Genomic DNA, 27,808 nt, shown 5'->3' on the forward strand with positions numbered 1-27,808 from the left:
TTGTGGGATGTGAGAGTCACTAACTGGGCCAGTCTTTAATTGCCCATCACTTATTGGCCTTAATCTTACACCTAACTTTAAATAGTTGAGCTGCCCCTTCTGATGACTAACAGACCACATTGGCTTGTCTTGGAGGCAAGTTCAGCACCAGTTCCCATCATCCTCCCATTCCAAGGCATTCTGTTTTACCTTAAATTGAAAGAGACAGTTTAAAGCATAAGCATCTTATTAAGCTCTGGCAGTTAAATACTCACACTACCTAATGAAACTTAGGGAGGATGTAATTCAAGTGTGAACAGATGTAAGTTTTCTGCCAAAAGAATATTGATCTTATAATGGACTGAACAATATGGCCAGAAATGAATGGATATCAAATTTTGTACTTGAGTTTCAGTATTATTACAGAGCACAGTGGAATAATTATCTATCCCTCTCCCTACTGTCATTTGTTTTTGCAGTTAAGTGTTAACATCACATTTAAGTGATGTTTGACAATAAGCTTTTTTTTTTAAAAATAGCCCTATTTTGATGTTTGATTATGAAATATTGCTTCAGTGAAATAATTGGTAAAGGTCAAAAATAAAGCAGTTAAAACAGATTACAATTTTGGATATCTAAATGATAAGTACTAAGTAACTTTGCTTATTCTCTTTCTACTTTTGCACTGGAGGTAATCTGAACTTCATCCTTCCTGAGTTCAGAAGCAATGTACATAGCACTTGTTTCAATAATTATCCTGTTACCTACTATTACCTCTTCATTATCTTAGACATTCTTTCACAGAGTAGTTCCTGTCTACTAATTTAAATTCCTGTTTGTCAAGATTCTTAGTCACACCTTATCTGACAACATTTGTCATTACAAATTGCCATTCAATTTTGCTATGTCAGCTGTCATGGTTTTGTTTTAGGTTTTGACATCCAAATGTATCTGAAATGTCTTTACTCTACACTGTCTTTAATATAATAAAATATGAACTGATCAACTGAACAAATTATATTTAAACATTGCCTGTAAAATAATAAAATGCTACATCTTAAAATCAAGATTTTATTCCCATAATTCAGTTTGAGAGAGAAATTAGGCTTCAGTGTGCAATAGTCTATTTACTTTGAAAGCCAAGGTTTCCTATAGTCTTATGACTATGTTGGAAATCTATTTTGTCATTAAATGGAATAATTTTCCATTCTGCAACATTATCAAGATTTTATTCTTTCAACTTCTTCATTAAGAAATGTCTGTTTATGTTTTTAATACATTTTGCATCTGTTACACTGGCCCAAATATTCCAATGGCCTGAAAGTTATTGTGGCAAGGTAGACTGCAGTTGTACATTGGCCCCCTGTGAAGTCCCAGTAAGAAAGTATGACTGTGAGACAGCAGACTCCATAGGAATTGCCTTAAAAAAAATAAGATTCTGAAAAGTATTCTTCCTGTATTTGGAAACATCCTAAAGAAAAGCCTTAACAATGGAGAATTTGAGTGGTTCTGCTTCCATAAAGTACAGTTGTCCAGAAAAGGCTAGACATTAAAAACCTGGTCTCCTTTCTGGATAACTATAAAACTGACTCCTCAAAGTGCCATCTCCCTTAAACCTGAAATCCCTGACAACTGGAAATTAGCCTGCTGACAAAATCACTGCCTCCCTCAATCCACATCCACTCCCTACTGTCACACTCAACCCTAGAAACCAACACCACATCTTTGCCATCTCTGATGATTCATGACATTATACATGCCTTTCCATAAATCTTCTTAGAACCTAATTTTAAGCAAATCCCTTTAAATGCTTGTCTTCTCGGTGAAATCTTTTGCTGGGCTAGCTAACAATGTTGAAGCAAAGGTTAAAGGACAGATTTCCATAGGACATCACTGTAAAGAGTATACAATCCTCATCATAAATATTTGTTATTTAAATATTCAAACCAATTTTCCAATTTCCCCTTTTGAGAAATCCTGGGTGGAGCTTTGCCAGATGGATGTGTAAATCATTTATGAGATATACAACATCAAAGAAGATTTTATCTTCAGCTAAGTTTATTTGTATCTTAACACCATTTCAATAAATTTATTGAGAATGGCCTATTCCTTCATGAGCTCAAGCTGGGTTTCATGGACTTCCCTCCCTGTTGAGGTAGCCAGTCTGTCATTTACTTGTTCATACCTTTCCCCTGGATTGAAGATTGCAGTCACATTGGCTATCACTAGTCATGCTATTTTCAAAGAATTATTGCAGCAAATTTTCTGTAACTACTGTTCTCAGGAACTACATGTACAGATTATTCTGCTGGAAGTCAGAGAGTATCCATTATTTCTAATAGGAACAAGATGTTTCCCTTTTTTTTGAAATACCGGTGATTGAAGCCAGCGTTTAACCTATTAACCCAATGGCCTGCTCATTAATCACCCATTGGTGACCTATAATCAAGTGACAACAGTCTCAGATTGTAATAACTGCTAAATCATAAACTGATGCGTGGCTTTACTGCTAAATGGATAAGGCCATTGAACTTTGTGTAATGTTCTGTATTAAATGTCAACAATTGTACACTGTTGACCTTATTTAAATCTTTTTCCACTGTAAATTATTTAATAGATTTTTTTAAAATTATAGTGCTCGGGGGTATGGTAGCTCGATATAATATTCTGATCATGTGTAGAGCATGTTTCTTATTAAGTTCAAAAGAAAACACAATAGATTTCCAGAGAATGAATCAATTGAGGGATGGTCTGGTATTCTTAGAACTTCTGGATAAACCGGACAGATTGTAAATAAATGTCCTTGTCCTTTGTTTGAATGTACTCCTTATAAATGCTGCATTTATATTTCAGAAAAGTGGTCTTTGCTTTTCTTCTGGCTATAACCATTGCCTTAAATTCCTTCATTTTCTCTGTCTTACTTCCTCCCTTTTCTTCTGAATCCACTGATATTACTTCCGAGTACACAGCTATGACTGTCTAGAATTGCACCTAAGTTTTCATTCTATCTTAGGTCTAGATAATGGGTGTGAAAAGCTAATTCCACGGTTGCAATATCGTAGCCATATTTGATGATGGATTTATTAGAAGTGCATCAGTGTATATTTTAGCCTTGACCTAGTGACTTGTAGCAGTCATTAATTTTTATTTTGAAATTCTCAAGTTTATTGTTTCAAAATAAATTGCTCTGTTTCTCCTTTGAATAGCTGTTATGCCAATCCTTATGAATAATAGCTATCTTCCACTTAACTTGACAGCTTCATATGCGCGAAATACCGAACACTGCCATAGCTCCGTCTCTTGCCTTCCTTTTGCTTACAGGTATCTTGCTGTGCAACTAATAATATCAGTATCTTGAGGGCCACAATGAATTCTAATGCCATTGGTTTATTCTTAAGATGTTTAACATAATACAGGTTGCTTTCTTGATAAAGTATTTTATCCATTCTGAGATTAATTGAGTTGAATTGTCTGATCAGTAGCAAATAAAAGACGCTCATCATTGATTATATTGATCCATATACTTTCTGAGGGAATCTGAGCTAATTTATATCAGTTTAGCCCAATAGAACTTCAGGAATAGTAGGATTCTATCCAACTGCAGTCTATAACCTCATGGCCAGGCATATCCACCACTCGACCATTGCCACCAAGCCAGTAGATCAACCATGGTTCAACGAAGTGTGCAGGAAGGCATGTAGAGCAGCTGGTAAAGCTACAGAACAGAACTGCTTGCATGCTAAATAGTGAAAGCAGCAAGTGTTGGAGCAAGTTAAATGATTTCGCAACAAAAGGTGAGATTTAAGCACTGCAGTCCTGCCACATTGAGTTGTGAATGGTGATTGACTTTAAAAAACACTAGCGAGTTTTGAGAAGATTTGTAGCTCAGGTTGAGGTTCTGGATGTGAGTTTGCTCGCTGAGCTGGAAGGTTAGTTTTCAGATGTTTTGTCACCATTCTAGGTAACAACATCAGTGAGCCTCCGACGAAGCGCTGGTGTTATGTCCCGCTTTCTATTTATCTGGTTAGGTTTCCTTGGGTTGGTGATGCCATTTCCTGTTCTTTTTCTCAGGGGATGGTAGCTTGGCTCCAAGTCAATGTGTTTGTTGATGGAGTTCCGGTTGGAATGCCATGCTTCTGGGAATTCTCGTGCATGTCTCTGTTTGGCTTGTCCTAGGATGGATGTGTTGTCCCAATCAAAGTGGTGTCCTTCCTTATCTGTATGTAAGGATACGAGTGACAGTGGGACATGTCGTTTTGAGGCTAGTTGATGTTCATGTATTCTGGTGGCTAGCTTCCTGCCAGTTTGTCCAATGTAGTGTTTGTAACAGTTCTTGCAAGGTATTTTGTAGATGACGTTCGTTTTATTTGTTGTCTGTATAGGGTCTTTTAAGTTCATTAGCTGCTGTTTTAGTGTGTTGGTGGGTTTGTGGGCTACCCCGATGCCAAGGGGTCCGAGTAGTCTGGCAGTCATTTCGGAAATATCTTTGATGTAGGGGAGAGTGGTTATGGTTTCTGAGCCCGTTTTGTCTGTTTGTTTGGGTTTATTGCTGAGAAATCGGCGGACTGTGTTCATAGGGTACCCATTCTTTTTGAATACGCTGTATAGGTGATTTTCCTCTGCTCTGCGTAGTTCCTCTGTGCTGCAGTGTGTGGTGGCTCATTGGAATAATGTTCTAATGCAGCTTCGTTTGTGGGTGTTGGGATGGTTGCTCCTGTAGTTCAGTATTTGGTCCGTATGTGTTGTTTTCCTGTAGACGCTGGTTTGAAGTTCCCCATTGACTGTTCGCTCTACTGTGACATCTAGGAATGGCAGTTTGTTGTTGTTTTCCTCCTCTTTTGTGAATGTTATGCCAGTAAAGGGTATTATTGATGGTCTTGAAGGTTTCTCTAATTTGTTTTGTTTAGTGATGACAAAGGTGTCATCCACATAGCGGACCCAAAGTTTGGGTTGGATGATTGGCAGAGCTGTTTGTTCGAGTCTCCGCATTACTGCCTCTGCTAAGAACCCTGATATCGGAGATCCCATGGGTGTACCGTTGGTTTGTCTGTAGGTTTTGTTATTGAAAGTGAAGTGGGTGGTGAGGCATAGGTCCACTAGCTTGATGATGTTGTCCTTGCTGATGAGGTTGGTGGTGTCTGGTGTATGTGTCTTCGGTTCTTCTAATAGTGTCATCAGTGTTTCTTTGGCCAGGTTGATGTTGATGGAAAACAACACATACGGACCAAATACTGAACTACTACTGAAATACTGAAAACTAACCTTAAAAAACACTCATTAGAAGGGAAGGCTGCACAATGAGAAAGGCCAGTACACTAGTGCAAAAGCGAGGGCTGAAGCATTTGCAAGTATCTTCATTCAGAAGTGCCAAGTGGACAATCCAACTCAGTGTCTTCTTGTCTCCATCATCATAGAGCTTTCAATCATTTTGATTCATACCACATCATGTCAAGAAACAGCTGAAGACACTGGATAATGCAAAGGCTATGGATCCAGACCACATTCAGGTGATAGTATTGAACACTTGTCCTCCAGAACTAACTGTAACCTTAATCAACTTGCTCTAGTAAACACACCAATAACACTCAATGGCAATGTGGAAAATTGCCAAGGTATGTCTTAGGCACAAAATGTAGCATAGATACCACCCTGCTATATTACCCCATTGGTTTACTCTTCAACTCATTAAAGTGATGGATGATGCCATTGATACAAGGCAGTATTTGAGAGTGGCATCAAGGTGTCCTGCCAAAACCAGAGTCAATGACAATAAGGGGGAAACCATCCACTAGTTGTATTCATACTTTGCACAGAGGAAGTTGGTTATGGTTGATGGAGGTCAGTCATCTGAGATCCAGGACTTCTCTGCAGGGGTTCTTTAGGCTATGTCCTAGGTACAACCATCTTCAGTTGCTTCATTAATGACTTTTCATTTATTCTAAAGTCAGAAGTAGGGATGTTTGCTGATGACTATGTAATGTTCTACTCCATTCATGGCTCCTCAGACACTGAAACAGACTATGCTCAAATGCAGCAAGGCCTCAACAGATTCCAGGTTTTCGTGGAAGAAGGGCAAGTAACATTTACATCACACAAGTACCAGGCAATGACCAATTGACCATTACGCCTTGACATTTAATGACATTACCATCATTGAATCCCCACTATCAACATCCTCGAAGTTACCATTGACCAGGAATTGAATGGGAGAAGCCTTATAAATACTGTGGCTACAAGAGCAGGTCAAAGGCTAGGAATCCTACAATGACCAGTTCACCTCCTGGATTCCCAAAGCCTGTGCACTATTTATAAAGCACTAAAGAACTAATCAGGAATGTGATGGAATACTTCTCACTTGCATGTATCTCCGAAAAAACTCTCAAATCTTGACACCATCCAGGGCAAAACAATCTACTGAACTGACAGCCAATCTAACATCCTCAAGATTCAATCCCTCCACATAGTATCATCAGTGTGTACCATCTACAAATTGCATTGCAGTAACTCACCAAGAGACAGCACCTTTGAGACTTGGGAGCTCTACTATCTAAAAGTTCAATGGAAGCAGATACATGGGAATGCCACCAATTGCAAGTTCCCATCCAAGCCACAAGCCATCCTGCTTGAAACTGTATCACTATTCCTTCAGTGTCACTTGGTCAAAATCCTGGAACTGCCTCACCAATAGTATTGTTTGTGTACTTACTGTAACTGTTCAAGTAAATAGCTTACCATCACCTTCTTAAGAGCAATTAGGGATGAAAAATAATTTCAAACCTATCCTGAAATGCCCACATCCTGTGAATGAATAATAAAACAAATCAGGATATTTCAAAATGTTTTGTAGCCAATGAACACACTTGAAGTGAAGTCACCATTCTCATGCAAGAAACATTTTTGAACTAGGATCGCATGCAGATCAGATGGTTTTTTAATTTGAAAGGGTGCAGAAAAGATTTACAAGGATATTGCTGGCATTGGGGCATTTGAGACATAAGGCATGACTCAGTAAGCTGTGGCTATTTTCTCTGGCGCGTCAGATGCTGAGCGGTGACTTTATAGATGTTTATAAAATCAGGACAGGCATGGATAGGTTGAGTAGCTAACGTCTTTTCCCCAGGGTAGGGGAGACAAAAACTAGAGGACATAGATTTAAGGTGAGAAGGGAAAGGTAGAAAAAGGAACCTAAGGGACAATATTTTCACACAAGAGGTTGATGTGTGTATATAATGAGGAAGTGGTGGAGGCTGCTACAATTACAACATTTAAAAGGCATCTGGATGGGTATATGAATAGAATGGGTTTAGAGGAATATGGGCCAAATGCTGGCAAATGGGAATATATTGTTTGAGGATATCTGATTAACATGGATGAGTTTTTCCAAATAATCTGTTTCCATGCTGTACAACTCGATTACTCTATGATTCTATTATGGAGCAGGGTTTGGTTACCTTTCTTACATTTGTGAAATAAACAGATTCCTGCAATAGTTCAATGGTGTTCATTTTTAATGTTGGCAACCTACAAATTACCATTCAATGTATTAATCTTGCAATGGTGACTTTTGAACTTCTAATCGGTAACCTATTAGTTCAGCACCGTAGCTACTTAGCTAATGACATCTCTCAATGTTTCAGGGGAAAACCTCTAATCCATGGCTTACAGTTACTTTTCACTTTAATCTGTGTCTCATAGGCAGTTATAATCCCTAAACCAAAAGGCCTATATGTATCAAAGAACCTGCATATGAAGAAATTACTAGCAACATTTCACTTTATGGAGCTTTTTTTAAACTGAGTCAGAATCAAATAAGTGACACATAAGGTAACAGGAAGATTACAGTTAAATCAAACTGTATAAAACCACATAATAACAGCTACAAGAGAGACAATCTCATTGGTTCAGTGGGCACTCCACTCTACCTATAGCGCTTCAGTTTCAACTACAGTCATACAGTTTGTTCAAACAAAGTTTCAGTCCCCTTCCTTGAAAAGTCTAGCCAATCTATATGCAACACTCCCATGTAATTATCTTGGCAGAGCATATTTCTTTCTGGCAAAAACTTTCTCAAATCTCCTTTCCTGGTCTTTGGTTTCTGCTTATTTTATGCCTATGTGCCACTAGGTTTCTATATTTTAAATTTTTTCCTGGGTGTACTGCTTCAATGTCAAGGGTTGTTAGATCACTTGAAACAGTACTTCCTAATTTCCACAAAATACAATGGGTCCATTTATAATGATGCTTGGTCTCAGAATTCCTCCACAAATAGAAGAGTAAATAAAACTGTAGTGATTGTAACGCGGTCGGCCAGGTGGACCTCATAGAATATGAGCTCCCTATTTGGGGCTGTCACCCTGATCCAATCAGGGAGCCCTGGCTGACAAATATAAACAGGAGTATCAGAGGTTCTGCTCACTCTGAAGTATTAAAAACATAAATAAAGGGTGAGTTGGTGATAGGATGCCAGTTTCTATGGACTTATTTCAAAAACAATTACAGGTTCTTTACATGTTTGACATTGATCAAAAATGTTAACTACCATAACTTGTTACAGATCAAAGACAATCATAAGAAAGCGTATTTGTCACAATTAATGTGATTATATTTTTTAATCTTTCCAGCCTTTCATAAAATGTGTTTAGTCTGGTGCCCTGTAGATAAATTTACATGTTGGTATTGTCCCTAAGTTTTCTCACTGGCATTAACACATTTTCACATCTGTGCAGATTTTAATGAAGTGATACCAGAGACTGAAAGACTTGATAGCAGCTTGCAGAAGGCTCGAGCCCAACTCTCTGTTAAGGCAAGACGGCAGCGGCCATCCAGATCTCGACTACGTGACAGCATAAGTTCCACAGAGGGAGATGACAGCCTGGAAAGAAAGGTAAATGATTTTCCTTAGCAGTTGTATGACCATAGTAGCACCAACGGTCATCCAGCCTGTCACCGGTACAAGTATTGTAGTTTTGATTTCTGCCTGATTGCTGTTCAGCAAACTCTAATGGAAAATGTCGTGCATGGACATAAGGATAGCATTAGAATTGGCCATGATACTTTCCATTAGAGGCAATTAATGCCCTATCAGTTACTATTTATGTTCACAAATGAAGAATGGGCTTTTGGGTGAGAAAGTGAAAAATGCACAGGGAACTGTACTCCAAAGGGAATGTAAACTTTCAATGAGTATTGCAAAGGTCAAGGAAAACAATAACAAACACATGATAACGAGATACATATAGATATTTCAAAGTCTGATCATGGGGTAATAAATGATTAGTAGTACAGTAATTAGATTTCAACAAATTGAACAGAATGATTGCACTTTGCTGACAGTCCGTATTGGTCTGATTTCTTCAATTTAGATTGCAGATAGTTATGGAAGTCCACTGCACAGTATGAGATCTCCTTTACATTCCTCCTTGCGGGGCTCCTCTCCATCTTCAGAATCTGCTATCTCTTCAGCATCTCCCTCACAGCGAGCCTCATCCTTCTCGTTTGATGTTAACATTGTGAGGAGGACACTTGAAGAAGGGGAGCAGGCATCAATGGTGATGACCCGGTACCAGACTCTGACTGATGCTTCCTCCCAGGAAGCACTGGGCTCGACACCTACTAGTTCCCCTTCCAAATCCTGCCACAGTTCTGACACCTCCCCAGTTCACATGAGGAGAGAGAGAAGAACAGAGAAGCACAGTGAAGGTACTGTTATTCATTTTTCCATTCATTTCTCATTGAGATATTTTTAGCTTTGTATCTGGACTGAAGTTGGAACAATTCATGAAGCATAAATACTAAGTTTAAAGTTTAAATATAGGTGGTACAGAAATTTGGCATATCAGTAAGGAAGTTTTAGAGTGAATTTGGCTGGAAGGGTTAAATAGAAAAAAAAGGTAAAGAGCAGATTACAATTCATGAACCTTGTGTGTCCTTCAAAATAGTGTCAGCAGGAATCTATAAATAACAGGACTATAAAATATTCTAGAGAGGCCTTGGAACCAGAAAAGTTTTATAGATAGTTAGGTGACAAACATCGATAAGAGATGGGACAAAACATTGCCAAACTAAATATTTCTTCACTGGACAAAGAAGACATGAATGACATTAACCTAAGACCTAGGATGGACATTTGTTCCCTCCATTTTTCTTTAAAACGTAACTGGATTTTGGACAATGAGGTCATTTGCTAATGTTCACTAATGTATTCCAAGGGTGATTTTGCAGGAACTTCTAATGGTTAAGCACAAGTGTCTGAGTACAGGTGCTTGATCATTTATTCAAGCTTATTTAGGGAGAATATATTCTAGGTCTGGCTGGAGCAACTGAAGAACAGGGGAGAAAGTATTATCTCTATACAGATTTTTACCACATGTGCATCTTATTATCATTTGACTGTAACTTACAATAGAGGGTCAGCAGTAAGTGGTAAGAGTTAAGGAGAGAAGCGAAAGAGGTGTCCTGCTAGAATTATTTGTTTAAAGCCATTCAGTATCAGGAATTAATTTTTATTCTGCTCCAGGGGATTATTTTATTATTCTGTGGTTATGTCTTAAGTGCTGGGCGAGTGAACTAGAAATCAAGCCGTACTATTCATGGAGTTATCACAAATGTGAAAATTTTAATAAATTCCTTAATTTTACAGTCATATTCATGGACAAAAAATCAGATCAGGTTATCTTTTTCCCCATTAACAAGACAAGTACAATCAAACTGTTTTTTTAACAATGACAAGAAATAGGTAAGCATAGTTAATTTATAACCATGTCACTTGAATTCTACTCCTTTCTTAAAACTCCCACATTTTTACAAATAGACAAACAAAGAGAAAAAAAAACACAAACATTATATGTGAGGAAGGAAAGAAATTTAAAGAAGCACAGCTCTGGCACCAATCAGGATCATGGACGTCAATGAGCAGTTTTCTTCTGTCTCCTTTCAATTTCTTGCAACTTTTTGCTGATGACCCAAAGTTGTGAATTCTCCATTTTTCTTTCATTAGTTGAGGATTTCCCCTTTCAGTAACCTCTACAGTTCAGCTTGGCCTCTTAACAGGCAATTTGTAGATATGTCAGATTACAGAGAACAGTTAGGGAGAGTAGCTACCTGCTAGGGATTTTCCATTAATTCTCTATATAGAAGCATGAAAGAGAGCAAGAAATGCTTTCTCTTTCCAAACTGAATGTTTCTGCTACATTTTCCCCACACAAGGCTCAGACCGCTTGCCCAGGAAGCAATCAAATGATTGTTACCTTGTGGAGCACACCTGAGCCCAGAACAACTGATGCTGATTGAGAAGCCAGTCAAAACACTGTCTTTGGGCAAAATTGCCTTGAATACACACAGGTGCTATTTTGTCTGGAATTCTCCCTCTTATTGCTGCAATAAGGCAGCATTGTGTGTACTACTCACAATTTGGACCAATAACTTGTTTTTAAAACTGCAGTGTCTTCTTGCACAGATTCTTTGGTTTAAAGAAGTATATTTTCTGGAACAAAAACAAAGCTGCTGGAAAAGCTCCAGCATCTGTGGAAGAATACAAAGAGTTAACATTTTTGGGTCTGGTGACCCTTCCTCAGAATCAGTATATTTTCCATCTTATTTTAGTCCACAGTTCAAACAAAAGTGTTTTTTATACCTAAGATCTATTTTATAGCTAAAGTTTAACATAGTATAGCAACTGGTGGTAAAATTAATAAAATATATCAAAATACAATCAATATAAAATGGAATAAAATAATTAATTTCTTAGAACATGATCAGGAGACAAGTCATGATTGGAGTGGAGCCTGTGGGAGTTCCTGGATGCATGTCTGCAATACGTATTTGAAGCCTGAGCAGCTTCAGTTCTGATGTTATGAGCTCGGTTGATCTTCAGACTCTGTGATGCATCACGGAGGGGGAAGGTAACTTGGGTCCTTTATAGTGTGAGGCAGTCACTTCTGTTTGTATTGGCTTGGCTGATCTGGTCAGTGTTCATGGAAAGAAAAATGTGAATGTAAATGAGTCACATGAGGGGACCCAGACAGCAGGAGCACAAGAGTTGCAATTGCCCAGGTTTGCGATTTCTTTCAATTTCTCTGGATGAGAGTGAGGCTGTTGACTGACCATTGAACCATGGTCAGGAAACTATTCAAAAGGGGCAAAAGAAGGAAACAAACTTGTGAGGAGAATTGATACCATTCTCTACAGCAAACAGTGTGAATCCAAATAGCAATGTTGCCTGCCTAGTGCCAAGGTCCAGGAAATCAGCTTAGAATTAGAAAAGAAGCTGCAGTCAGAGGATGTAGCCCAGTTGTTGAAGGTGCCAACGACATAGGCAGGACAAAGCAGGAAATGTCGCATAAGTATCAAAATCTAGGTGCCACATTAAGAAACTGACCCTCAAAGATCATCGTTTCATCTCTGCATTATTACCTCATTTGCAAATGGGTGTGGGGCAAACCAGATTAGAGAGATGCACGTTTAAATCAAAGACTGGTGTGGGAGAAGCGGGATCCAGTTTGTAGGGCATTAGCATCACCATCAGAGTAAGTGAGACCTGTAATGGTGGTGAAAGTCTCCACTTGAACCATATTTGGTTCGTCTTGCCAATAAAGTAACTAGGGAAGAAAATATTTTAAATTAAGTAGGAGAAAGGGATCAACTTTGGAACAGTGTGGGCAATCAAAGAGTAGAGTCAAAGCCAAAAAGATGCATTTGTATGGAAAATGAAGAAGAGTCCATGATAAGAAGGTGTTGAGAGTACAAGTTCAAGACAATCGTTGAGATTAGAACTCTCAAAGAAAGTAAAAGGATAAAACTAAAACATCTGTATCTAAGTGCACGTAGCATTCAAAGCAAATAGGTGAACTGAGATGTAAATAGAAATGAACAAGTATGATCTAATGGCGATTATGATCTAGTAACAGAGATGATAGGAACAAGACACAGATCGGGAACTTGAATCCAGAAGGCTAAGGCACATTTATTAAAGAGACAATTCTAGAAAAAGATGAACGGTGTTAAGTAATGATGATGTTATCATTATTAATATTAAGTTTGGGAAACCAACCTGTGGAAAAGGTTTGGATAGAGTTAACAAATGATAATGGCAAAAAGTTAGTTGTGGACTTGTGTACGTGCTCCGTAACATAAAGTGGAGCATAAAGAAAGAAATATGAAAGCTTTTCAGAGAAGCATAATAGGAGATTTTAATCACCAGGCTCTGCTAAGCTTTAAGATAGGATTACTGAATAATCTTATTGTGAAAGTGCCCCTAGGTGGCAGTTACCATAATGATATTGAAAATGACTATGGAATGGGAAAGGATAACGCAGAAGCTAAATGTCCAAACTGGGTGAAGGCCAATTTCAATATCATTAAACAGGATCTGGTAAACATAGACTTTGAGCAGGTACTTGCAGGCAAATCTATATTTGGAAAGTGGTAATCTTTTAATACTGGTATAGTGAGAATTCAAGGCCAGTATCTTCCTCTAAGTGTGAAGAGCAGGGCTGCAAATCCATGGAACCTGGATGTCAAATGATATTGTGAGTTTGATAGAGAAAAAGAATGAAACATACTTTAGGAAAAGTGTATTAAAAACAGAGGAAATTCTCAAAGTAGGGGGATTGAGAGTGTGTGTGTGTGGCCAAAGATGGGCCATGAATTGTCTTTGGGAGATCGGATCACATGTTGTGGATAAAGGGAAATCAGTGAATGGACTGGACATAGAGTTTCAGAAGACATTTGATAAGGCATCATATCAAAAACTATTGTGGAAAATAAAATTGCATGAAGTAGGGGTAACATATTGGCACAGAGATTGGCTGACTAAGAGAAAGCAGAGAGTAAACATAAATGTCTTTTTTTTAAACATTAACATCCCATAAGTGATATGCCACACAGAAACTGATTCTGAGACCTCAACTGTTGATCATTTATTAATGACGTTGATTCAAGGAAAGAAAGATATGGTCATCAAATTGGCTGATGACACAAAGGTAGGAAAGTAAGTGGTAAAGAGGGCATGAGGAGCTTATAAAAAGGTATAAATAAGTTGAGAAGGCAAAAATGGGGCAAATAAATATGGGAAAACTGTGAAGCTGTCCATTTTAGCAGGAAAAATAAAGCCAAGCATATTACCTCAATGGTTTGAGACAACAGACTCCGAGTTGCAGACTGATGTGGGTGACCTCGTGCATGAGCCACAAAAGGTTATTGTGCAGATTCGGCAAGTAATTAGGAAAGATGATAGAATGCTATCACTTAACACAAGAGGAATTGAACATTATGGTTGTGGAGAGTGTGGGCGGGCAGGGGGTTTGCATAAAATGAGAATTAAAAGGCCAAAGATGGACCATGAAATACCTTTGGCAGATGGGATCACTTGCTGTGGATAATGGGTGTTATGCCACAGTTATGCAGGGCACTGGTGAGCCCACATCCAGAGCACTATGCTCTAGTATTTGGTCAATTTTTTTTTAGAATAATGCTCATGCGTAAGTGCTAGTTCAGAGAAATTTACGAGACTAATACCTGGAATGGGTGCTTTGTGTTCAGAGGAAAGGCTGGACAGTCTGAGCTTATATTCACGATTGACTTACATTGACTAGTAAACACTGACTGTTTTGAAATATCTAAAATCCTAAACGATCTTGACAGAGTAGATATGGAGAGAACTTTTTTAGAACTAGGAGCCTCTGTTTAACAATAAGAGGTCACCCGTTTTAAGCAGAGATGACATGATTTCATTTTCTCTGAGGGTTGAAAGTCTTTGGAACTCTTTTTGTGAACAGATGGAAACATGCAATAACTCCTAGCAAGGATGGATTCTTTGTTTGCACTGGAGAGCCAATGACTGTTGGGAATTCTGAAGGATTTCCACACATTTCATGTTACTGCTCCGCTGTCTGCTACTTTGCTGATGATTCCCAAGGCTCATCATCTCTATAAGGATGAGCATTGTTATGAAGTTCCTCAGTCTGCTGATAGAGTGGCCACAGCTCTCACTGTCTCCATTCCCTGATAATGTGTGCCTAGTATCAGCCCTGCTGTTCTTTCTAACTACATGTCAATTTCCATTGACATGAGCATTGTTGCACAAGGTAATGGTTCTGAAGGGATTACTGATCATGTTACATTTGGCTATATCCATTCTGATGTCACTTACAGTCTGTGGGTGGAGACAGAGTTCTGCATAGGTTTTGGAGGGTATTTTCACCAGCTACTAACATCCTAGTAATTATGTCTAACCAAATGTAATTGGACTTATTGCTATCATGCACTTAATCTTGCTATCTAAGAACAGTACCTCCTCTGACTAGATGGGCCCAGGATAAAGCAAAGACAAAGGAGGACTGGTAACAGCAAACTACCTCAAAATAATCTCCTTAACCAGCACCACATACTGTCAGACGTGTTGTGCCAGCATTGATTATTTGGGAAAACACCACAAGGTTAGAGAGGAATAGACGTGACCCTACATCATGATTCAGAAGTGAAGAAAAAGCCACAAGCAAATGAGTTGACCACTTTAAGATTATTACTGCTATAAGATGACACTGGCAGTAAGTCCTAGCAGAAACATGATTACTAAATGAGAGCGACGTAGCAGTTGAGTGTGGCAGAAAGGCAAGCTCAACACTCAAAACGAAAAACCTCATGCAGCAGCTGGTAAGAGGAGCTGGGCTAAGTGTGTGGTTGAGCAAAAGAGAAAAGTTAGCCACATTTACAAAATTACAGTAGTCTTAGCAAAACAGGATTTTTAAGAACAACCATTGGGTTCAGTAGGTAAAGTTATATCCCTAAGGGGAAAAAGGAGTAACTTTATTCAAATAAAAGGCACAAAGACCAGAAAGACAAGAAAGGGGAGTGTAAAAATAGTCCTCACCTCACACAACAACTATTACTACCATTGAAACTCAGCTCCATAAGATGTAGCTACAAAGAACATCGAAAGGACCAAGGATAAAACCTAGACTGTTTAAAAAAGTGAAAGCTTCAAAATTAACTTTAGGTGTAAATAAACAAATTTGAAGAAATCCAATGCAAGTGTTTAGTAGACAAACAAAAGCTGGAAAGATTAAAGATTTGAAGGGACCAGAACTTCATAAATGTTACAATTTTCAGTGGGAAAATTTATAAAGCCTGCAACTAGAAACAAAATTTTAACATTTGTGTCAGCACAGATTCTTGGTGTTTTAAACTTTAAAAGGTATGAAAATATTCAGTTTACATAGGAATAAATGGAAGAAGGTCACCTTGGCTGCAAAATATAGGAAAATCCTGAAGTAGTAAAGAAATACAGTATTGTAGAGAAACAGAATTAAAAATTTGGAAAGCTATAAATTATCACAGGACTGCCAGTGATGCATCTTAAAGCCACATTAAACAATTCAGTGCAGAATTAAAGAAATACACAGTTATAAAGACTGGCAAAAAAAGGAAATGCTGCAATATTGTTATAGTACAGATCCTGTCAATTTCTACAGTCATTCAATATAAAACAGCATTGTTGAGTCTTTTTGTCTTTTATAAAATCACATGCATAGAGTGACTAGGATGAACACAGCAGCATCTGCAGTTCCCATTATCTCTGCATAGAGTGACTCTTGCCTTATAGTCCAGTGATGTTTGGGCTCTGTCAATTTCAATGTTTAGTATCTGGTCACTGGAAAGCCACATTTAAAGCTTGACAATGTAGTGATAACTCTGACTGACCAGTGGTCTCTTGAGTAGGCCAACTCTGCATCTCATTGTGGACATTGGTTTCTGGCAATGTATGAATTGGCCACTTTGCCTCATATCTCATGAATGCCGTTTACAACACATGAGTCTGCAAGCATGCTATCATGAATGCCATTGCCTTGCCAGACTGTACCATATCATTGAAATTCTTGTGGCACTGTCTCATTGTCATGTAACTACACTGCGACTGCCGACTTCCTCAGTCATCTCCAATCATTCCTTCTGAAAGAGACCACGTCCTCCATCCACAGGCAACTGCATCTCTCGCCATCTTCCCCACTGCCTAAAGGAACACCTCCAGGTGAGTCTTGAATCTACTCCTCTAGTGACTCCATCCACAAGACTATAAGCCATCGGACCATAATGCTCTGCCATTCAATCATGGCTGATATGATTCTCAACCTCAATCTCCTGCCTTCCCCCATAACCTTTGATCCCATTACTAATCAAGAACCGATTTATGTCTGTCTTAAATACACTCAATGACTTTTCCTCCATAGCTTTCTGTGGAAATGAGTTCCACAGATTCACCAGCCTCTGGCTGAAGCCATTTCTGCACAACCTCCCTTCTTGTGTTGTCCTTCCCAATGGCCTTTATGCCAGCAGCCTATTTCAAGACTGTCCTTAAAAAATGGAGCCTTCCTTTGCCATTGCCAGAACTCCTTCCCAAATGCTATCCATTATTGACTCCCCTGCTGCAAAGCATTAATTAGATCCTGATAGAAACTTCACAAAGAATGCACTGCTGCTTAATTACAATCCCGGCATCAATCCTGAAAATCCTGTGCCAAGTATCTGCTCATGGCAATTTAAATTGGAATAACAGGAATTTGTTCCATGCAATTTCAATGGAATAAACTGTAAAGGAGAAAAAGTGGTGTTGGAGAAGGAAGAGAATGTATTGTATCAGCAGGGATATTTGTAGACGATTTCTCAGCTCTGAAAGTGTAGAATTTATCTTTCTTCTATATCATGGGAGATCAGGTAAGGAGGTTTGGGAGGGAATATTAAGTAGAAAGTAAATGTCACCTTCACAAGCAAATGTCAATTATGTTGGAAATGAATATTTGCATTTAACTAATGGAAATCAGTGTTCTCCCATAAGACAGCATTGTATTCCCACTTCTCAAGCTTTGAGCCATGCAAAGATCGCCCAGCTTCAGCCTGTGTGAGGTAGCTAATCACAGCTGTGATGGCAGCAAGGTGCCACATCAGTGCTTCCAGCCAGGGAGCAGAGCTGAGCAGCCAAGGCTCCTGCTCCTTGATGTGAGACCTATTGTATAATAGAAGCATGTGGGTGCTGAGTGAGAACAGAAGCTATTGTGGCTGTGATTCCCCCAAAGTTTAACAGCTGGCTTCCAGTCCCAGATTACTGCTCACACATGTAGAAGCACCACTTATGAGATACTTTAAGATGTCTTTGGCCTGCACATTTCATCTCCAGCATCAAGCAGTACCGCAATGTGAAAAGACAACACAAAGTAGAAAGAAGGAAATGTTAATACTACAAACTTTTATATTCATCCATTAATTTGCCATTTTTACCACAGACCCGATTTGTTTCCTACATATTTGTTCAATCAGATTACACTACTAATTAACAAACATGTACTTTATACATAACTTTCAGATAATGTACTGTATTTATAATACATTTAAGACCTTGCTGCTACATGCACATCTGTCAATATTTTCCAAACTCCCTTTAAGGTGGAACTTGCTAATGTATACTTGCCATAATGTAACACTGGTGACACTAAAGTGCCTTGGTTTTGTGTTCCCTTTGCTCCTTGGGCTGAACTGCAGAAAGGTTCTGCCACTAGCCCTGCTAATCCTGAATATTAAAGAGAAAGATTTAAAGACTGACTACAATTAAGTTTGGAATTCACCAAACTGCAAGTTAAAACTTTAATATTGTGAACATTAATACCCTAAATGCAATATGTCATTGTCTAACAGAAAGTCATAATGTAGTCACAGTTGATTCTGGATCATAGAATACCAAAGTGTGGAAAGAGGCCATTCAGCTCATTGAGTTTGCACTAACCCTCTGAAAGGCAATTTACCCTGACCCCACATTAACCATGGCTATACCACTTGACCTGCACGCTACAGGGCAATTTAGCATGGCCAATCAACCTAACATGCACATCTTAAGACTGTGGGAGGAAACTAGGGCACCCAGCAGAAACCCACACTAACATTGGGAGAACATGCAAAGACTGCATAAACATTCATTCAAGGCTAGAATTGAATCTGGGTTCTGGGTCCTGTGAGGCAGCAGTGCTAACTACTGAGCCATCATACCATAATCATTTAGAACAACATTATGTCAAACAATCTATTCGCAAAAAGTTATATGGCACTGGGAACAACACTTTTTTTGCACTGTTTAGAAAAGGAAGAAAATGAAACAGATTACTTTGTTTTTGATGTCTGGTTTCATGTAAAGGCAGGATTTGCTTTAAATTGTGCTAATCTGTGTTGTATAATGTTTATAATTGTCAGTAATTATTTTATACAAATAGACCATCATTCATACCTTATTTCCCGAAAGTTGATAGTTTAAGAAGTTCATGCAGGATTTCGCAAGTGTTTTAATATTATAAAGGTACAGTGCATGGGAGCCATATGGTGTCCTTCCATCTGCCACATTTCATACCATTGGCCCTTGGGAAACCAACAATGTTTGAGGAAGTATGGCTGTATGAATGTGCCATCAGATTAAAGGAGTTTCATTGAATTAAATATGGCAAATCTTTTCCCTTGATGCAGCTTTTGCTTGGCTGGATTTTTGGGCAGAAAACAGCATAAGTTCCACTTGAATTTTTAAAATTCAAATGGGAAAAAGGATGTACAGAGGCTGCTTTCTCTAATCACTAGAAAAAACTGCTGAATAACATAAAAACAGGTTTTATTAGCTAAAATCTGCTTTTATTAAGTAGATTTCAGTTTCAGGTGTCAGTTAAATCTGTTTCATTTAAAATTTTGATACTTTTGACATTTTTTTCTTTTGCATGTAAAAGCCCAGCTGATCAATCTGTAAAAAAAACTTTGTTGAGAATGACGCTTTTACACACCTCGGACACTTTTGAAGACAATCTTCAAATGTCTAACTGTGGACAATCATTCACAAATGGATTGTGTTGCAGCAATAATAAAAGAAAAATTAATAAGGTATTAGAATTTTCATTCAGCTGGCTGAATAGGGAAATGGTATTTAATTTCCAAGGCATGCATCTTTCACATCACAAAATATTGTCCTTTGCACTACTTTAGTCGTGAAGATCATAAAGTACACACTACAAACTCCTCCATTGCTCCTGGACATGATTGATAGGATTAAAAAAACTCTCCATTCTGTAAAAGCGCTGCATAATTACACAAGCTTCTATTTTGAACAGCCATCAATGCTCACATCTACCTACTCTGGCTCAGTGATTTCGACATGAAAGTACACATGCAAGATTAAGGCATATCTTCCCTTGATCACAAACATGTCTCTTGACAATTTTTGCTGCTTCTTCCTTTAATATTTCAGATTTATGATGATATGGATGTGAGGTTTCCAGGTTGATAGCTATATCTGCCCTAATCAACATTTGAACAGCAGCCTAACTCAAAAATAACTGATTTTCTTCCTTATGTTCCATGAATAAAGACTTTGACAGTCAGTCAACTGAAGGATTATAATAAAACCTAAACACTCAAATCACTTGTGAATTCAACATTTAGATTCAGTGACATAACAAAAATAAGTCAACAATCACTGACCACAATTAATTAAAAACCGCCATAATGTATTACTAGAAACAAAAACATGCAGATGCTGGAATCCAAAGTAAACAAGCATGAGGTAGGAAGAGCATAGCAAGCCAGGCAGCGTCTGAAGGAAAGGGACAGTCAACATTTCAGGTATTATCCTTCTTCAGGCCTGGACCAGTTCCAAAACGTCAGCTTTTGTGCTCCTGAGATGCTGCTGGGCCTGCTGTGTTCATCCAGCTCCACACTTTGTTATCTTGGATTCTCCAGCATCTGCAGTTCCCAATATCTCTCTCCAAAACGTTGACTGCTCCTTTCTTCCAAATGCTGCCTGGCTTGCTGTTTTCTGCCAGGGTCCTGTTTGTCTACATAATGTGTTACTAATTGAGAATCCAGATTAACAGATACAGGGATGTGTGCAATCAGCTTAGACACAACATCTACTGACATATTGTCTAATCTTTAATTCTGGAATGACATAGGTTTCATGATCATTTCAGTGGGATTCACATAAATCTGAGAAAAACAAACAAATTATGCACTTTCTATTTTGTTTTCCCGAGGCATGTACACCAAAACTGTGGGAAAAGGTACCGACCAACTTTGGTTGTGGTGACAGTGTCCTTAATGTTTTATAATTCTGCATGTAATTTTGTAATCACAGGCTCAGGGGAGAGCAGAGAAACAAGTCCGGCAGAACCAGCAAGTCCCACAGTAGGCCTGGACAGAAAAACAAGGCGGAAATTTTTGGACCTTGGGTAGGTGTCATTGCAATTAAAATAAAATAATTAATGAATCTTTGCTCTTTTTATGTAACACAGCAAAGCAAAGCAGATGGAGAAATTGTATAAATCTACACATTTTAATCTGTAATTTACCATTTTAAAAATACATATAAGACAACAACGAACAATGTAGGACAATGCCCATTTCATTAAGTCATCTAACAGTTGGCGACTTTAACATTTATAACAATTATGAAAGTTTTAACATTATTGAGTTTTGGGGGTGTGACTTTAAACTTAAGGGTTTGTATAAACTGAGGTAAAACCTGCCTAAATATAAGCCTGGGTCATTTGACAATCAGATGTCAAAAAATAACATTGATTACTTCACTAGGAAGAAGGTAAAAGATATTTACACCTGTAGACAATGCCAGCTCATTTTATGTTAACATTGGAGACTTTGAGTCTCCAAAAGTCCTAGAAAGATGATGAGAATGTTACGCCATAAACAAATGTGCTTTAAACTCTCCATCTAGTTTTGAGATGAAAGTGAGTTAGGTTCTTCAGGATTTCAAAGTAGCATTTCTACCTAAATATCAGGTCTATGTGATTCATATTTACATAGGAAAGAATAAAAATGAAACCATCATAAAGATCAAATCATGAGCTTTCCTAGAACATGACGGAGTATCACAGAAACTGATTCGATACCTGCCTGGATCTAGGAGAGAGGAAGGAACTAGAGTCCAAAAGAATGCTGTGGCTCGCCTCACAGCAATGCAGGCATGTGTACAAATTGCAATGAAAATGGCAGCGGCAGAGTAGCGGCGTTGAGCCTGGGGCTTCTCTACTCCCATTTGCTTTCTTTCTTTTAAAACCAAAAGAACTGCAGATGCTGTAAAGCAGGAACATAAACAGAAGCTGCTGGAAAAGCTCAAAGCGTCTGGCAGCATCTGTGATGAAAAATCAGAATTAACATTTTGGGTCCGGATTACCTGAAGGTCACCGGACCTAAAAAGTCAACTCTGTTTTTTTCACAGATGCTGCCAGACCTGCCGAGCTTTTCCAGCATCTTCTGTTTCTGTTGCTTTCTTTCTTTTTACTTTTTTGCTCTTTTTTTCTTTTCTTTAAAGCCTTTTACGGTGATTTGGAGGCACTGGTTTGGCAGCGAGAGCGGGTTGTGCATGGCACGGCAGCAGCTTCCCAGTGGCTGGGGATGGTGGCTGGGATCAGAGGCAGCAGCTTCCCGGGCTCCTCTCAGTGATTAAAGGAGCTGGCAGCATGGCATCAGTAGTGAGGGCAGGCCTTTCGCATATGGCAGCAGCATCTTTCAGTGTTCAGGGGCAATGGTGGCAGTGGCAAAGCTGCTCCTGGTGATTGGAGGTGGTGGGAGCATCGTCAGCAGCAACAAGAACAAGGCTGCTCCCAGCAATTGATGCAAGACTCAGAGGCTGACCTATGCTTGAGGCCATGACTAGACCTGGGAGCCTGTATTGGTGGTTGACCATTCCAAACACCTTCATTGAGATAAGACTTTAGAGTTTAAGATCTGGGCATTTTCTTAACATTTGGCTGTTTTCCCAAGAACAGAAAACCTCACTTTAAAAACTGTTCTAATAATGCAAGCTACCAGCATGAGGAATGCCAAGAAATAAACTCAGAGATAATAGGAACTGCAGATGCTGGAGAATCCGAGATAACAGGAACTGCAGATGCTGGAGAATCTGAGATAACAAAGTGTGGAGCTGGATGAACACAGCAGGCCAAGCAGCATCTTAGGAGCACAAAAGCTGATATTTCGGGCCTAGACCCTTCATCAGAAAAAAGAAAAAGTTTTTCTGATGAAGGGTCTAGGCCCAAAACGTCAACTTTTGTGCTCCTAAGATGCTACTTGGCCTGCTGTGTTCATCCAGCTCCACACTTTGTTATCAAAGAAATAAACTCTTGGGTGCTAAGAATCACTTTGTATCGCTTTTGAGCAAAATTGTATATCTGCGCAAAGAATGGTACAATGTGACCCTGTGGTGTGTTTTGTTGGTTAGGCTAAGAATAAGGGGATGGTGGATATTCCATTCTGTGGTTTAAGGTCTAAGTTACCTCCAAAGATAATGTTGAATTAATGGTGTTTTGGTTGTTACGGTAAATATTTTAAAATGTGAAATCTTGATTAAATTCTTGCAGCTGTGAATGGAAGTTTGAACTTCTTTTTAAAAGTCATCAACTTCTATAGTGATTCCAATATATGTGGTTATGGTTTTGACAAACCTGAGTGAGTTGCAGCAAAAGTAATTTCCAATTTGCAGTAACTGGAATATTAGAAGATTAGAGGTGCAAAAATGCAATGGCTGCCAAATTCTTGTTGGACTCTAGCATATAACAAGCAATCAGTGACCCACCAGCCTAATGCGCATTCTGCCTGATAGTCACTTCCAATTTCAAGTGAGAAGAACATCAAGTGTAACATGGACTGCCAATTTCTTACCAGCCTTCAAAACAAGTTTATATTCCAATGAGTATTTGGTTTCAAACTTCTGGTGCCTACTATAAACTATATCCCATAGAATTAAATTGAAGACAACTCTTAAGAATCTTCCATTCTTTAAACTTATTTTTATCAGACCTGCCATGTACCAGCCGTTTATTTTGGTTTAAAGCATGTATGACAAAACTCTAGCTTTCTGGTGCAATTTTACTTTACATGGAAATGAAAATCAGAAGAAATTATAACAGGTAACTGATCAATATCACCCATTATGGTAGTCATGTAATTTCTAAATGATTTTATTTATCATAATGAGTCTGCTCACATTCCCCTGGATTTAGAAGTTGATTATTTTTCAAACTTCCTAACACAATGGGGCATAGGTAAAGCGACTCAATTTTTACCAGAGATCAGGTAAGTGTCAATGCTGGGGAGGCTCATGGAGAGTTTCTCTCTGAGTGCTAATGAGTCGTCGTCATCGTCATCATCATCATCATCATCATATCCCTACATTGTGGAAACAGGCCTTTCAGCCCAACAAGTCCACACTGACCCACAGAACATCCCATCCCTCCATCACCAACCTAATCTACACATCCCTGAACACCACGGGCATATTTAGCATGGTCAATCCACCTAGCCTGCACATCTTTGGACTGTAGGAGGAAACCAAAGCACCTGGTGGAAACCCACACAGACACGGGGGGAATGTTATGTCACATTTCACTGTTAAATATCTCACGCAATTCTTCACAGCTTATGCCATGATGTGCATCGTGCCTCTGTGGTGCTATTCTTATATTGTTACGTGTTCAGTAACAGCAGAAGTATTCACCTTTTCCTGGAACTCCCAGGATTCATGTGGCTGGTGCCATTTTTCAAGCCCAGCCATGCACTAGGTCAAGCAATGCTAGTCAACAGCGGCCCTTTATCGTGTGTGTAGTAGGGGGAATGAGAAAGATATGCCTCTGAGAGTACTTACGTGGCACTTCATTGCTAAGACAAGCTCTCATTTGTAAATGTATTGCTATTTTACATCAATACATGTCAAGGACAAATGTTATTTGAACTGAAACAGCAAGAATCAAGCTATAGAGGTCAACCATCCTTCGTGCCATATCATCTTAGAAACCTGCCTAAGGATTGTCTGCCTTTTTCCTGTTGCCCATCGTAGCATAACGTCTTCCCATTGTTCAATGTGGGAGCATCACATACTGGAGAGCCTTCAAATGGTTGAAAATGTTCACTTTTATTCAACAACTACAAAAGCAAAGCAAGAAATTAAGGAATGCTGGGAAAAGACAGGAATGGTTTGCCTTTTTATCAACAACAATTTCACAGATATTTTCTCAATCAATCCATTCAGAAATTGACTACATACCTGTGGAGCAGATGGGACTTGAACTCAGGCCTCCTGATGGCAACAGAGTAGCTGTGCTGCGTACAAGTTCCTGGTTCGGGGGTCATCCACTTCCATCTGCTTACTTTGTTTCTTTTTTTTTATTTTTTACTATTGCTTTTTGCTTAAATTCTTCTGGACCTTTTGATTTAAGGAAACTTATCGTGATGTATGCACTATAAGTTATGTCATACAATTCAGGTAGGAGATTGGAAGTAGGGTAGGATTATGAAACTTTGAGCCCTTACAGTCAGCACCCACATTACCAAAGAAAAGCAATATTGCATGTAAGGGTGTGTTGGTGAATCCATACAGTTCATCATTAGATGAAATCCGTTCCATACCGTCGTGCAGTCTGTGAGATTTTCAACTAGGTTTCTGAGTTGTGACCTGCAAGTGAAACTTCTGAGTTCGCCTACTATTACTTCTGCTTCACCATGATCATTATGACCAATCTCTAAAGACCAATGACGTGGTCGTTGTGACCAGGATTTGTGTCCCACACATTGGATATTGTGTGTACTGGGCTCATTAGATTTGAAATGTTAACCCTTTTTCTCTCTGCACAGGTGCTGCCTGACCTGCAGATTTTCTCCAGTATTTTCTGATTTTACTATGCATTTCATTCGCAGACATTGCTGCCACAAATGGGCATGCACAAGAGAAGAATTTAGGGGGAATGCTGTTCACAAGTAGAACCCACATGCTCAGAAAGGAAGAAAAACATTAACCCTGCCGCCTCCTGGTGTGGTTGTAGCCAGTTTCCATTTCTGTTGTGTAGTCACAATTTGCCTGAGGATAGAAAGCTATGCAGGTTGTGCGAAACAGCGTGAGTCACAGGGTAAGCTTCATATTCAAGGACATCCATACTCTTTCTCCCTAAGAACCTCCTCTGTTCCTTCCTTCTTTGCACCCTCTTTCAAACCCATCATTTCTGAGTTTCCACACACTCCCATCCACTCCTCCATTCATGTCTTCACCTTCCATCTGCAGCTGGGCTATGACAACAATCATGTTGCATTGTATCACCGCGCTTCCCCACCCCCCCACCCCCCACCCATTAAAGCCAGGATGGTTGGGTGGCTATGACTGTCGATGACCTCTACACCACTGCAGTAACTCATGTTCTCCGGTACACTAGTGTCTCTCCCACCATGCAATTTTGAGTTTCCCCCTTCACAATTATTGTCTCCTCTCCTTCCAGCATCCTGCCTCTGATCCTCACAAGTGACTTCTCCACCACAACAGTTGCCTTTGATAACTCCTTCTGACTTTCACTGAACTGATCATGGCCCACCACTTGATCTAATCAAACAGACAGCCCTGACTAATGAATACCCGATCCATTAACTGCCTCTGTGCAGTTCTCGAAGTGACTTACCTGGATCACCAAAAAGTGGCATTAGGTGATTTACTCATGTGAATAGGTGGTCCAATGCCTGTTATAAGCCCTTTTAAAGAATTTGGATGAGACTAGGGAGCATACAGGAGACAATCCTATTCCTCTATTGCATCTTAAAATATCACAAAGGCCAAATTAAAAATTCCTGCCAAAAGGGAAGGTTTTCTTAAATTTAAAAAATGCATCCTATGCAGCCAGGAAGAGAAGGAAATTGACCATTGTCACGCTGTCACTCCCTTACCTTCTACAAATGTATTTGTATCACACTACTGTTGAAGCATGGTAGACATAAGAAGCTCATGGAAGGAAAATATTAATGAGCCTGAGGATTAATGCTAGGCTATCCTGAGGCCTTTTTGTAGATGTGCCATTGGTGACCCAGCAATGAGCTATAAATAATTTCCCCTCCATGACCTGGTTATCGCTGCTGCTGCACAATGCCAAGGACCCAGGTTCAATTTCAGTCTCAGGTGACAGTCTATGTGGAGTTTGAACATGTTCCCAGTGTCTGTGTGGGTTTCCCTGGGTGCTCTGGTTTCCTCCCACGATCCAAAGATGTCCAGGCTAGCTGGATTGGCCATGCAAAATTGCCCATAGTGTTCAGGGATGTGTAGGTTAGATGGATTAGCCATGAGGGATGCAGGGTTGTAGGGTCAAGGGTTGAGTATGGATGGGATACTCTTTTGGAGGGTCAGTGTAGATTTGTTGGGCCAAGTGGCCTATTTACACATTGTAGTTATTCTATGGTCTATGAACATCTGCCAATTTTGCATGCAACAAAAGAAAATCTTGAAAGAAATATGAACAATACAGAAGATTGAATTACACAATGCATTCCTTTGTGTGGTAAATTGCTGCGTCCATTTTCTTCTTGTATCAAATATTCATTACTTGAAGGAAATGCTTCAGATCTTTGCAGTACCCTGTTGGTGGGAGCTGTAAAAAGGCGTCTATCTCATCTATGAGTATGCCGTAAATAATGTTATATTAATATGTGTGTGTGTGTTATTGTGAAGGACATTGAACGAAGATATTTATGAGCATCCTATTACTGACAAAAACATAAAAACTGTCCTATTTGCATAAAATCAATAATGTTGGTTTATATGCCATTTGATCATTGAAGTAGTCAAAGAAAAATTGTGACATAGTCTGTTTAGAATTTACTTTTGTTCATGACTTTTTCTGTCATTTATCAACATTTCACCATCTCACATCTGGTGTGCATGTGCATGGATCCAAGAATGTAAATGATTTATGTCTATCAGACATAAAATCTGGTGATCAGTTTCATAAATAATACTCACAAACACTCAAGATATGCCTGCTTTATT

The 27,808-nt window shown here is 39.0% G+C and overlaps 1 protein-coding gene across 1 annotated transcript in view; it reads left to right on the forward strand.

The window, feature by feature from the left end:
* The window catches only part of samd14 (sterile alpha motif domain containing 14), a 171,634-nt gene that overhangs the window by 89,612 nt on the left and 54,214 nt on the right, over nucleotides 1-27,808 (forward strand). The window contains exons 3-5 of the mRNA XM_048560424.2: nucleotides 8,706-8,863; nucleotides 9,342-9,678; nucleotides 21,131-21,224. Of these exons, the coding sequence (XP_048416381.1) occupies nucleotides 8,706-8,863; nucleotides 9,342-9,678; nucleotides 21,131-21,224 (589 nt within the window). The remainder of the gene's footprint in view (nucleotides 1-8,705; nucleotides 8,864-9,341; nucleotides 9,679-21,130; nucleotides 21,225-27,808) is intronic.

Source organism: Stegostoma tigrinum, chromosome 31 (assembly GCF_030684315.1).
Source record: "Stegostoma tigrinum isolate sSteTig4 chromosome 31, sSteTig4.hap1, whole genome shotgun sequence".
Classification (NCBI taxonomy): domain Eukaryota; kingdom Metazoa; phylum Chordata; class Chondrichthyes; order Orectolobiformes; family Stegostomatidae; genus Stegostoma; species Stegostoma tigrinum.